General features: G+C 59.6%; 1 protein-coding gene across 5 annotated transcripts in view; it reads right to left on the reverse strand.

Moving 5' to 3' along the window:
* PIP5K1C (phosphatidylinositol-4-phosphate 5-kinase type 1 gamma) overlaps window positions 1,478-13,036 on the reverse strand; it is a 48,095-nt gene continuing 36,536 nt past the window's right edge. For 2 of the 5 annotated variants that reach the window (XM_018050833.1, XM_018050834.1), the window contains exons 12-17: window positions 12,718-12,879; window positions 11,835-11,973; window positions 11,685-11,717; window positions 10,436-10,540; window positions 8,621-8,741; window positions 6,575-7,290 (exon numbers count right to left, since the gene is read on the reverse strand). In XM_018050833.1, coding sequence (XP_017906322.1) covers window positions 6,817-7,290; window positions 8,621-8,741; window positions 10,436-10,540; window positions 11,685-11,717; window positions 11,835-11,973; window positions 12,718-12,879 — 1,034 coding nt within the window. In that variant the 3' untranslated portion in view covers window positions 6,575-6,816. Of the gene's footprint in view, window positions 4,276-4,553; window positions 4,638-6,574; window positions 7,291-8,620; window positions 8,742-10,435; window positions 10,541-11,684; window positions 11,718-11,834; window positions 11,974-12,717; window positions 12,880-13,036 lie in introns of those variants that run through there. The other 3 variants (XM_018050835.1, XM_018050836.1, XM_018050837.1) reach the window with 3 other exon arrangements.

Raw genomic sequence — 13,036 nt, forward strand, 5'->3', positions numbered from 1 at the left:
GTCCTAGCACCTTAGCGAATCAGAGGGGTAGTGGGCGGAGCAAATGCGAACGGGACCTGTAAGGGGCGGGGCCTGGGGAGGCGGGACCAAGAAGCCGGCCCAGAGAGGAAGAGGAGCGGGCATGGGAGGGGCCTAGGAGGCGTGGTCAAGAGAAGGCGGGGTCCCTGGGGCGTGGGCAAGGAGACGTGTTTTGGGGGCGAACTGTCGCTGGTCTTGAGGCCGGGAAGCCCCCAGACTGTAGGTTTAAATCCTGGCTGCTCCAGTCCAGGGGTGAGTGCTGGGATGGAGACCGAGAAGTCTTAGATGATGGGCTGACCTTCTGTCCTCATAATGCTACACCACTGCCAATACCTGTGTTTCTTGGATTAAGCTTTGAAAATACACTTCCATAACGTCTTAAGTTCCTCATTAACTCACTTTATAGATTGGAAAATTGAGGCTAAGAAAGGGAAAGTCACTCCAAAACCCCGCCCCCAATGAGCCAGTGTGGAGCTCATTGGTGGCCCATCCGCCCTTGTCCTGTGGGTGCTGGTAAACTGTGGCAGAGCTTTGAGCGGGGAGGGATATAAGGGGTCTTTAGGTGGAGTCCCTGCAGGGCCATTAGGCAGGGGCAAGACTACAAAGGGGTGAGAATGGAAGCCCGAAGATCTGGAGGAGCCCAAAGTCCTGCTCTGAGTTCCCCAAACCCCACCCCAGGGGATGGTGCTTAATTCTTTAAGCCAACTCTTTATGTGTAGAACACGACTTCCATACGCCATCCTAGATGCTAGCTTTGCATATTCTGCTTGGTGCTGCAGCGCGGGTTGGAGGGTGGTGGCGTGGAGGCAACCCTTGATAACTGCCTGTCTTGGGATGTGGGTTGTCCTGGTGACAGGCTTGCCCAAAACGTGATTTTCCCCACCCGGATGCATCCTTGAGCATATCTCCTCTCTGACCATAAGGGGAACATAGTCGTGATCGCCTAGTCTCGTGTACCAACGAGCAGTGCCATCTGTGTCTGGGATCAAAACTGGGTTGTCAAGGGCTTGCTTAGAGACAAGATCTTGTTTTCAATGCAGTGTTTCTCAAATTGGGAGTCAGGGAGAAATATTTTCCCCTTAAAAGGGGTCCATGCATTACTCAGTTTGATGGACTGGCAGAACAATCTCTGGGGAGTGTTTGTTCCTGAGGTCAGCTTTTATTTATTTAAAAGAATCTTTTCAGCCAGGCGGCATGTGGGATCTTAGTTTTCCGACCAGGAATCAAATCTGCGTCCCCTGTGGTGAAGTGTGGAGCCTTAACCACTGGCTTGTCAGGGGAGTCCCCTGTGGTCAGCTTTTAAAAATTTTTTCCGAGCTGAAGTGGAAGCCAATGCTACTAAAGCATTTGGGTCCGTTGTTGATTTTATTGTGATTCTTACTAAGGTTTCTTTGTGTTCTCCTTCAAAGTCAGTCTTTTAACTCGCACCCAGACCACCAGAGAGACAGAGAGAGGCAGCTGATGCTTATTACCCGATTTATTAGAGATCTCTTCAACGTAAAAAGGGCAGGCGGGGTGGTGGGGCTGGGGTGGGGAGGATCTGGGGCTGCATACGAGTGTTATGGGGCCAGCAGTGGCTGCGGTCACAGAGGCGCCCACGGCTCTGGGTTTGAGCAGGCTGGCGTCCTGCGCCCGAGGAGGCTGAGCCCCGGATTGTCACACACCAGACCACGGGGGCTGAGCACATGGGACCCCCAGTGAGATTAAGACACACAAGGTTTGCAGTTTTGTTGTTTGGAAATCAGTTGGGCCATAAAAATGGGGTTGGGGTAGGGACAGGCGATGCAACTGAATTACCAGAGAAGGTGACCGAGGGTGCTTGTTCTGGGGTGGGGACCGAGGGGCTGCGGCAACAGTACCATGGCAGGGGACCCCATGGGGATGGAAGTATTGCACTGAGCCAGGTGATGGGAGGAAGGGGGTGAGAGGCAGAGAATGGAGGCTGGGAGGGGACATGTGGGAGGTCCCACCTTGTCAGTCTCAGGACACACCTTTCCCATGTACAGTACGGCACAGCAGACAGTGCCCACGTTCTCAGTGACAGCAGCTGTCAAGGACGAGCTGGGACGGAACTGGGGCATCACCACCAAGGAGTTGGCAGATTTCTATCCTGGAGGTGGGATGACAGCTGGGTGGGTCCAGGGCCCTTCCTGTTGGGGGTCTGGGGAAGACCGTGAGTTCGCTTTATGTTATAAATAAGGTCTTGCCTTCCCACCCTCTCACCCTGACCATAAGCACACGCTTCCTGGCAGCCTAATCCGAGGACCACCTTGCATCCATGTGACAGTTCTCTGAAAAAGGGACAAAAAAATGCAACCAACACAAAGGGGACTCTGAAGGGGTACTCATGACTTAGCACAGGAATGAAAACATCATGATGTCCAGGAGGTTTGCAAATTTCTCCAAGTGAGCATCTGTCTGTGATTCACTCAGGAAAGCCCCGGGGCCCTGCTCCCCGGCTCCAGGTGGCCAAGGATGCCCTGGACATGGGGCCTGCTGGTGGTCCACACGGGATGCACCGCATCTCTGCAGCCGGCCTTGGGGGCCTGGGCAGGGGCTCTGATGTCGGCATTGGGGCAACATAACAGTGGCTGTTAAGTCATCTTCAGACCTCTGCCCATTCAGCCCACCTCCTCCAGGCGGGACAGGGCAGGCACCGACTGGGGACTTGTGTGCATGGGGCACTGTGGACGGTGCCTTGGTGGAAGTCCAGGTGAGGATGCTCCAGGGTCTGGACAGCCCCTTGCGGGTAGGAGGGGAGCAGAACACCTGCAGGACTTTCCTGATGGGTGCTCTTCCCCAAGCCTTGTGCTGCGGCATCCTTGGTGGCCCTATGAGCGGAGAGCCCCCGGGGCACAGCCCGAGGAAGGGTGCAGCCAGCCAAGAGGCTCCGTCCAGGTGCACAAAGCAGGCTGTGCCAGGGGAGGCGATGAGGGGCCCTCGTAGGAAAAGACAGCAGTGTACACAGCTTGCAATGAACTTGCAAATCAGATCCTGGCTTGGCGGGTTCTCCAGCCATCTCAGGCTCCACCAGGGAGGCAAAGGTGGGAGTTCTTCTGCAAAGTGCAGCTTCCACTCCACGCTGGCTCACAGCTCCTCCCATGCAGGGCTGGGTGGGCCAGGTGAACAATCCCTGATGTGTCCCTCTCCGGAGGCAGGCAGGAGACCCTGCAAAGCTGTCAGCTCCAGCAGCCGCCTATGGACGCAGCGGGGCCCCTGGCAGTCGCCCTGTGGGGCTCTGGGCCCAGAAGTGGAACCATCCAAAAAAAATTGTTTTTCACCAAGAATTTCTTCTCCTATCCTTCAATCGGCACAGGTGTCTCCATCATTTAAAAGAGAGAGGATGCCTACCTCAGTCCTTTTACAGGAGGAGGTCTGGTCTTCTAGCCCTGGCAGCCTGCCCGTGGGGGCTCCCCTTCAGGATACTGACCTTGGGAAGTCCCAGGGCCTCAGTGCCTGGCTGCCTCCTCCTGCCTCGGCCCGTCTTCGAGAGAAGAGAGAAGCCCACAGCCCTGAGCTCTACTGAGTCAGGGCAGCTATGTGTCCACATGGAGGTTCTCATCACGCCTGGGGATTCCTACTCGCGGTCACAAGGGAGGCAGGTGGTGGGAGACAGATGCTGAGATGGCAGGGCCACTGGTGAAAAGCTATCCCAGCCACCACTGTGCTGCCCTCAAGGATGGTGTCCAGCTCTCTCAGCCCAAAAACCTGAGCCAACAGTGCTTGGCAGGTGCAGTGTGCAGCCTCCAGAGGCACCCTGGGGAACGCGGTGGCCCTTCTGTCCTAGGGGCCTGTCCACCCGGCCCAGACCTAGAGTGGATTCCGCTGGGGCGCAGATTACCTCAGCAAAACATGCAAGCACAGCAATGAACCAAAAGTGCAGTGAAATAGAGTTTCTTCTTTTCCATTGTGGTTTTTTTTTTTGCCTTTTCCTTTTTCTAAAAAAACACACACATGTGTGCTACCATGTCTGTGCAAAGAATAAGGACCCAAAATAAATACATGATCGGAAATGCAGGAGGGTTCACAGTATCAGGCGTAGGTAGTTGTCGGGGAGCCAGGGCGGGGCAGGCCGTCCGGATGGGGGTCACTCAGCAGCCAGGAGTGTCGGTGTCGTCAGGGGAGGACGAGGGCGAGGGCTGGCTGCCAGGCGGGCATCTCCCGAGCTCTGGGCTGAGCGAGGCGGGCAGTGCCTCCAGGAAGCGGCCGGGGCAGCAGCGGGCACTCGGCTCCGGGTCAGTGTCTGCATAGGAATTACTGTAGAGGCAAGGGGGAGGGTGAGCTCATGGTGGGCTAGGGCCAGTCCCCACCCGCCCAGCCTCCCATGGCTAATGACATGAGCCAGGGACCCCAGGAGCCTTGAGGGCTGGACACAGGCCATGGCGTGGCAGAGCCCAGCTGCCCCTCCCGCTGGAGACCTCAGTTTCCCCGTCGGTCCCAGGGGTGTCCGGGGGTCAGGCCCTTAGGCCCTCCTGGGCCGAGGCCATCGTCTGAGACCCGAGTGGGCCCGGCTGGCCAGCCATGGGCTCACTTACTGTGTCGCTCTCGCCGTCGGAGGCAGGCTGGGCCTGCGTGCTATAGTGAAGCGGGGAGTACACCCAGCTCCTCTCATCGGTGGGCTGCAGGGCGGGTGGGCGGGCGGGCGGCACGTGCAGGAGGGGCGCAGAAGAAGAGCAGGGTGCGAGGAGGCGCGAGAGGCGACAGGGAGGAAGGAAGGAAGAAACAGAAATAAAAGAGGGGGACCCCCAACGCGGGACGAGTGGGCTGCTCAGCCCCTGTGCCCTCTCCCTGACAGGACCTGCCCCAACCTTGACGGCCCTTGGGCCTGGTGGGGTGGGGGCCGGGCCTCTGGGGCTGAGTGGCCAGAGCGTGGCAGGGGGCGGGGTGGGCTGCGGGAAGCGGCGCGTGGGTCAAGGCAGAGCCGGCACAGCGGGAGGGGGAGGGGGAGGCGGGCGGGGCTCGGTTTGCTCTGCTGTCCGCCCACCCCGGGCCCCCTAACCTCTGCCCTAGCCTGGCAGCACCTCAGCTTCAGGCCTGCCTACCACTGGGGACTGCCAGCTGGAACAGTGCCCTGGGGACCCACGGCAGGGGTCCTGGGTGGTAGGGGCACAGGGTGGAGCCCACTTCCTGCCCTGGTACACACAGACCTGCTCTGGGACCAAGGCAGGTGCCCCCCAGAGAGCAAGCAGCAGAGGCCTCTCTGCCCCATGCCTGGAGCACAGGGATGCCTTCCTGGGGAGGGGCACAGGCAGAGTGGAGATTGGCCAAGGGGCCCCTAGGCCTGGCAGGGGCAGGCTGATCTTTCTCCAGCCATGTCTGGGCAGGGGTCCCAGGCTGGGCTCAACTAGGGGGAGGATGTATACTTCCCCAACCCCCCTTGCCCTTCCAGGTCTGCTCTCACCACCAGAACCCTCTTGGGCCTGGCAGCTCCCTTGGGGCTCCCCCAGCCACCTTGTCTTTCCTCTTCCCCCCACTGCATGCCAGCCTTCAACACCCCACAGCCTGTTACTTCCACCCCAGCCAGAGCACACACCTGTCCTAGCCAAGCCCCCCTGGCTGTCCTATGGCCCCTGAACCCACCACGGCCCCCCAGACCCACCCTCCTTGGCCCGGTTGGGAGGATCATCAGCAACCAGCCTCTGCCCTCCTGCCCCTCAGGGTCCACCTGTTCCAGGTACCCACACAGCCCCTGCCTATACACCTGCTCCACCCGACTTTCTCCACAGCTCACAGGCCATGATGGTACCCATGTGGACCCAAAATGCCCAAGGCTGTGTCCGCATGTGGGCGGCTTCCCACACAGGCACTCAGAGCCAGGACAGCAGGGCGAGACCCCAGTGCAGGCCTTGCTCCTGCCTTCAGGGGGTCCCAGAGCCGTAAAACCCATGTCTGGCCACTTGGGAGCCCAAGGCGCAGGTCCAGGCCTGCCTGTGGCCACAGTAGGTGCTGACTCTGGGGTGGTGGCCATGCTGGGCTCAGAATGTGGGTGACACAGGAGTCCCCAGGAATCCTGTGATGAGCTGGCCCTCGGTGACCCACAGAAGTTGAGTCCAGGGCATGCCTGCCCCGCACAGCAGGCCTTGGGGTCCAGCCTTCCTCCTGCCGCTCCTTTGCCTCCCTCTCCACCCATCGGCCCCGAGTATCTGATTCTGTGGTGCCCCCAGCGAAGACAGCCCTTCCTCTACCACCTCCCCACACCCCAGGCACATCTCAGAGCCCGCTTGACCCCTTCCAGATGATCTTTGCCACTGGCTCCCCTCCCCATGGCCCTTGGGCACCATGTGTCCCCAGCTCTGGGACCATCTCTGGGGTGTAGTGTCCCCGGTTGGACTGAGCGTGGAAGGGATCTCCCCTTTTCAGGCTTGCTCGGCACTGCACGACACCCAGTGACACTCAGAGGGACCACTGACAGGGCTGGAGTATGGCCTCTGAGAAGCCTCACCTTGAGAACACAAAGTCTTGCTTCAGATCTTTGCCCTGTTCTGCCTGTTGAGTGCTATGTGCCTCTCTGGGCCCCGCGTTTACTGCTCACGATGACAATAACGAGCACTAACAATGCCACTGCCACACAATATCCCCACAGCATCCCAGACACGCCGGGCGGATAAGTGTTTATTAGACATACGCCTGAAGTTTGGGACCTAGATTTCGTCTACACTACATGCTCGTGGGCTACCTGGGGAGCCAAGGTCTGTTTCTCCATCTGTGAAATAGGTACAGAGACACCAACTCCTCTCTCCTGTAATTAAGAGCTTGGCTTTGTGGTCCTTCCGGTGACCTGGGAGGAGGTCACCCCCTTCAGGGGACAGATGCTCTGGGAGTGCTGTCGGCAGCAAGATCTGAACAAGTGGGAGCTGTCCACGTGACACGTCCCTGACCCAGGAGTGCTGGGATGAGGGGCAGGGGCGTCTGGGGGCTGGGGGTCAGATGTCGACCCTGCCAAGGCCAGGCTGTCCCCGGGAGCCCCAGCGGTGTGCCCGCAGGTGCCATGACGCCCAACTCAGCGGGGAGTACACGTCCCGACAGGACGCCCACGGCCCAGCGTCCCACGCGGGCCAGCGTGGCCGACCTCAGCCGTAGCGATGTTTTCCCCACGTCCCTTCTTGGAGGAAGAGGGACCAGGGCTTGTGGCTCCCTGCTGCCCAGGGCGCGGGATGGGGCCTGGCTCCCTGGAGGCCTGCCGTGGTCACTTACAGTCCCTGAGGAGCTCAGCGTCACGGCCCGCAGTCGGCGATGCCGGGGAGAGTAAATCCAGTACCTCCCATCGGTGAACTGGGCGGGCCGGGCGGGCGGGGGAGGAAGCAAACAGAGGACAGGATGAAGTGATAGGACGAGGCCACGGGAGTCTGGCGGGCGGGCAGGTGGGGAGGGCATCGGGTGGGGCAGGTGAGCTGATGGCCAAGCGGGAAGAGGGGGTGGGCATCCCACTGGCTTTCTTCTCTGCTGCGTGCCAGGCCTGGCTGCAGATCCGGGTTTCACGGCCCGACTCCTGACAGGACATGGCCGCTGGGGCCGCCTCACACACAGATCCAGAGAACGGGAAAGATCAGCCCGGTGGGGTGGGGGTTGGGGGACACAGTGGGCGCTCGCTCAGTGCCCTGCAGGCCAGGCAGCGTTGGCGTGGGGACTGAGAGCAGGGGGCTGTTAAGAAGCAGCGATGTCAGCAGGGGGGCCAGGCTCACCCAAACAGCCCCGAGGCCCAGCGCTGGGCAAGGGCAGGGTTGGGGATCAGAGGTGAGAATGAAAATCTGAGAAGAGGACAGCAGGCAGGGCTGGGGTTTGGCCCTCTCTGCTGTAATTAGGACCATCTGATCCCAGAGCGGGGCATCCTGGGGAGACAGCTCAGGACCCGCTGTTAGGGGTGGGGCAGTCACTGGACTGGGCTTTTCGGGCTTCCAGGCTCCCCAGGACCCACTTCATCCAGGTTCCTGCCTGCCTGTGGGAGGTGTGAACGGGGGGAGATGGCCAGCTCTGGAGGGAGGTCTCAGGTACCCAGGGGAGGGCCCCCTCCTGCTCTGACAGATCCCACCTTTTCCAGGAGCAGCTGTGTGTCCTCGTCCCATGAAGTTGGCAGCGTGGAGCCCATCTGCCCCTCGCCTCGGTGCCCTGGCCTCCCTAAGCGTGGAGTCTGCCCACCGTACCCACCACCAGGTCAGAGAGAAAGTGTGTGTCATGCCAGCCCCACGGTCAGCCTGGGCCTCCCCTCGGGCCAGGGGGCTGAGCACTCTGGGACTCCAGACACCTCCCCAGGCCCCGCTGGGCTCAGGGCCAGACATGGTCACGAGGCTGGGGATGGTCGGGGGGGTGGGTGTGGCGCTGCCACATCACCCGAGAGTGAGCGAGCCAGGCACATGGACCTGAGTGTGAAAAGGTGGGCACACACCCATGCCTGTGCCTGAGTAAGTGTATCTGCAGCTGTGCACGAGTGCCTTGAGTGTGCGACGAGTCAGTGGGAACATGTGAGGGAGTGGTGTGCCCGTGTGTGAATGGGGGTGGACGTGAGCATACGCGGGTTTGTAAGGGCACGTCTACACACACGTAAGCACAGGTGAGCGCAGATGGTCGAGGGTCCGGCGACGGGAAGGAGCCCTGGGGGACTTACAAAGTAGATGTCCGTGGCGGGCGCGTCCTCCTCATCCGAGGCCTGGCTGGCGGGCTCGGAGGCCTGGCTGGCGGTTTCCGCTTCGACAGCGGCAGAGGCACAGGCTGGGGACGCCCCCTCCCTGGGGACACGGGCAGGACATGGGAGTCCTGGGGAGGCTCTGGAAAGCATGCATCTCCCCCACACCGCAGCCCGGACCCTCCCCACTCCCTCCATCCCTCATCATGGAGACCACAGACGCAGGAAGTTCAACGGCAGGGATGGGTTCTGCCTGACACATTCTGGTTCCCCCACATAACAAAACACCCCCAAGCACTGTTGCTGCCAAGGGAACCAAGAGCCCGGCTCCAAGCAGGTGGCCTGGCCCCCTCCACTCACTCAGGGGCACGCCTGTGGGCAAATCCCTGCCTCACCACTCACTTGCTGGGCAACCATTAGGACTACATTCTTTCTCAGGGCCTCAGTTTCCTCACCTGTAAAGTGGGAACACATACCCACCCCTCAGGGGCCAGAACCTTTTGCTCCTCTCTCTGAAGCACTTCCTAGGTGCTAGGCCTGTTTGAGAGCCTGCTGCCCTGGGTTGCTATTGTTTATTTGCTCAGTTGTGTCTGACTCTCTTGGGATCCCATGGACTGTAGCCCACAGGTTCTTCTGTACATGGGATTTCCCAGGCAAGAATACTGAGTGGGGGGCCATTTCCTTCTCCAGGGCATGTTCCAGACCCAGGGATCGAACTCACGTCTCCTACATTGGCAGACGGGTTCTTTACCACTGAGCCACCAGAGAAGCCCCTGTCCTGTGTTACAGATGAGGAAACTGAGGCACAGAGTGAAGGTGGGGAATGTGCCGGAGGCCATGGCTGGCGTCCACGCAATTAGTGAGAAATTTCACTTCTCGGATGAGGAGCTCAAAACCTAATAAAGTTAGAAATATGTACCAAAAAGGTAAACAAAAAATCTTCAACACTTGAGAGACACCCCTGAGACGCTGAGGGTCTCGCCCTCAGCGCTGCTGACAGTGGGCAGGTCATTCTCTGTGGGGGGCAGTCCTGGGCACAGTGGGGTGCAGAGCAGCCTCCCTGGCCCCCACCATGATGCCAGCAAACCCCTGCGTCATGATCATCAGAGATGTCCCTGGACATCGCCCACTGTCCCCTGAGGGCAGAATCACCCTCAGGTTGTTGAAAGCCACTATCTTAATTCAAAGAGGAAATTTAAAAAAAGAAGAAAAAATTACTAGCCATTTGTACCCGAGCCAATATAAAAGAACTGCTTCGTGTCAAACCCAGGGCACATGGCAATAGCAGCACTCAGAGGAAAACACATAGCCTTAAGGGCCTCATTGCTAAAGAAAAGAAGGAACTTAAGCACTCAGCCTACACTGGAAAAAAACCAAGTGAAACTCAATCCAGAGCAGCTAGAAAGAAGACATGACTGGTGAGTTACAATGAGGGAGGTAAAAACAGAACACAACAGGGGCCCAAACCTGGTTTTTGAAAACCTCGTAGGTCACTGTCGTGCAAGCCCCGACAAAGCTAAGAGGATGCAGAGAGGAAATGGGCAGGAAAAGTGACCTCAGATGTCAGGGCGGCTCTGAGTTCTGGAGGAGGAAACCCTTCCCAGAGTGAAAGACCCACACCAGCCCCAGCTTTCCGCGCTCGCTTCCCAAGCTGGAAGCCCCAGTCCCACCCCTAGCTCGTGTACTACTTTTCCCAGTCCGCCTTCGGCCAGCTGGTTACATGGCCCTGCTTGGCCAATGGGACCAGAGCAGAACCTGAGACCAAGAACTAGTCAATCGACCGTGGGGACCACTCACCCTGCATCCTCCTCCTTGGGGACCACGATCTCCACGCTGCACGCGGGCTCCACCTGCACTGTGATCTGCTGCAGGTCCTCCTCCGCCTGCGTCTCCTCCTGGGGCCTGGAAGCAAAGGGAAGCCGCGCCTCAGTTTCCTTCCTCATCCCCGTCCACCCTGGAAGCGCCTGCTGAGCTCCAGGCCAGAGTCAGTTTCCAGTCCTGGGAAGAAGCCTGGAGCTCCAGAAGGTGCTATCTCTGGGCGCCATCTGACCAGGGCCCTGAGCTGGCCCAGCTCACATTTGGTCCCTGGCCATTCTGCCCACCTGGGGCTGCAAGGGGCCAGTGACTGACCATCCCCCTGGGCCTAGGCTGTGCCTCTAGCACCAGCTGGGACATAATAAGTGCATGGGGGTCTGGATCCTTCCCACCCTCTGGGGGCAGCTAAGCATCTGCCTGGGGCCTGCACTAGGGGGCTGAGGTGGTTCTGGGGTTCCAGGCCTAGATCCCTGATGTAGGTGGGTCAGAACATGCCAGCAACTGGGTGTGCAGATGGCACACCTCCCTGGATGGCAATACTGGAGAGCAAATGGGTGGCTGACGTCAGAGCAGGTAGCTGGATGGAGGGTGATGCACATGATTTTTTTTCCAACTGGCAGAAATTACTGCCCCCAAAAACCAATTACAGAAAACAACCCCTCTCCACTCCAGTCCTGTTATAAGATCAGACAACTGGGAACAACCCACATGTCCAGGAGGGCAAGTCACAGCCCGTTAGAGGAAGAGGACCAGCACCTACCTCACCTGCTCACACAGGTGGCCTGCTGCCAGCAGGTGACAGAGCAGAGGGCAGGCCGGCGCCCAGAGGCACACTGGTTCAAATGAGAGGGCAAGACAGGCCCGAATGTGTGTCTCTTTGTATATTCATGAGTGTCTCTGGCAAGAGACAAAAAAATCCGTCCGCGGGTTACTCCCAGAGAGGGGAGTGGGCATGGGGCAGGCATTTCTGTTTTTCCTTTTGTATTTCTTACAATAAAAATATTACTAAGAAAGGGAGAAAGAAGAAGCAACAGACAAGTGTGGGAGATGAGTCCTCTGGGTACCGAGGTGGAAGACAGATTCCAAGTGACCTGAGATTCTCTGCGCTTCTAGAGCCTGACTTGAATCTGTGCTCAGAATGGTGTGGTCTGAGAGAAGGGGCTCTGGTGGGGAAGGCAGAGGAGGGCTGGGGGTAGGGGGTGTGGGAGAGAGGGCTGGGGTCTCATCTCACCGGCCATCCTGTCCCGAGGACTGTGTGCGCCGCCTGCAGAGAGACCGCAAACACGCGGAAAAAGTGGGGTAAGGGCCCTCCCAATCAATGTCCTGCCCACCCCATGACCCCGCCCATCCCGTGGCCAGGGACATGGTCGGGTCCACTCACCGGTACCGCGGCTGCTCTGACGACTCCGAGGGGGACCGCTCTGGGATAGAGAGGGACGTGGAAGATAGGGTCGTGGCGATGGAGGCAGTGGTGGCCTCCTCAAAAGACGGCGGCGTGCAGGGCAAGAGGTCTGGCCGACCTATGGGAAGGAGCAGGTGGGCACCTGTACAAGCCAGGCACCCAGGGCTGCTCCTGGGAGGCCTCTGAGCTCTACCTGCAACTTGGCTCACTCCCAACTACCCATGTCCTCTCTCTCACCCACCACCTCACACTGTTGTCCCCGCCAGCTTCAGAAGGAGAAATATGCTCCAATTTCCCCCCGGCCTAAGGCCTTCCAGTCCCTATCCCCTGCTCTCAATTAAAAACTCCCCTCAGGGTCCTGCTCCACTGGCCTCTGCCTCACTCTGCTCTAGCCATACACACTTCTTGCTGTTCCCCGGACACCCACAGGCTAGGCCCCGTCCTGCCCCTTGGGCCTTTGCACAGGCAGTGTCTCCCTTCCTTGATGCTCCCCCCGCCACCCAACGCCCGCCCCTCCCTGCCTGGAATCTCTGACCCAGGAGATGGGAGGGACCTTCCTGAACACCAGGCTGACCCCATTAAGCACTTCATCCTCCCAGGTCTCCATGCATCTCTGACATAATGGGAGCCTGTCACCTGATGGTAGGGGGCGGGGGGTGAATTCTGTGCTCAGCTCTCACTGTGGCTCTTCCAAGGACCCAGTCCCAGCTGCTCCCCACTCCTCAGCTGCAGATCTTGGGCTGAGGGGGGTGACTGTGACCCAGCCCCTCCCATCCAGGTTGGGGCCAGCACAGGGCCCTCCCTTTCTCAGCACAGAGGGCCCTCCCTTCTTAGCCCCCTCGTCTCCCAGCCAGCTGCTCACCCTCGTCCTCCAGTGTGGGGTAGCTGCGGGCCCCCCGCAGGTCGTACTGTGCATCCTCCCGCTCGCTGGGGATCTGGCTGGCCGAGAAGGCGGCCGTGGGCCCCAGGGGCTTGACGGCCAGCAAGGCACCACGGCCCTTCTTGGATGGTGAGGACTTCAGGGCTGCGGAGGGAGGGCGGCTGGTGCTAGGGAGCCTGAGCCCTGCAGCAGCACCCAGACAGGGCCCCACACACCCCAGAGCTCCCTCTGTGCCAAGGCCTGGCTGCCCCACTGCCCCACCTCCAGCTTGTCCGCCAGCACCCTTTGCTCTTGCTCTCGG

The sequence above is a fragment of the Capra hircus genome, chromosome 7 (assembly GCF_001704415.2).
Source record: "Capra hircus breed San Clemente chromosome 7, ASM170441v1, whole genome shotgun sequence".
Taxonomy (NCBI): Eukaryota; Metazoa; Chordata; class Mammalia; order Artiodactyla; family Bovidae; genus Capra; species Capra hircus.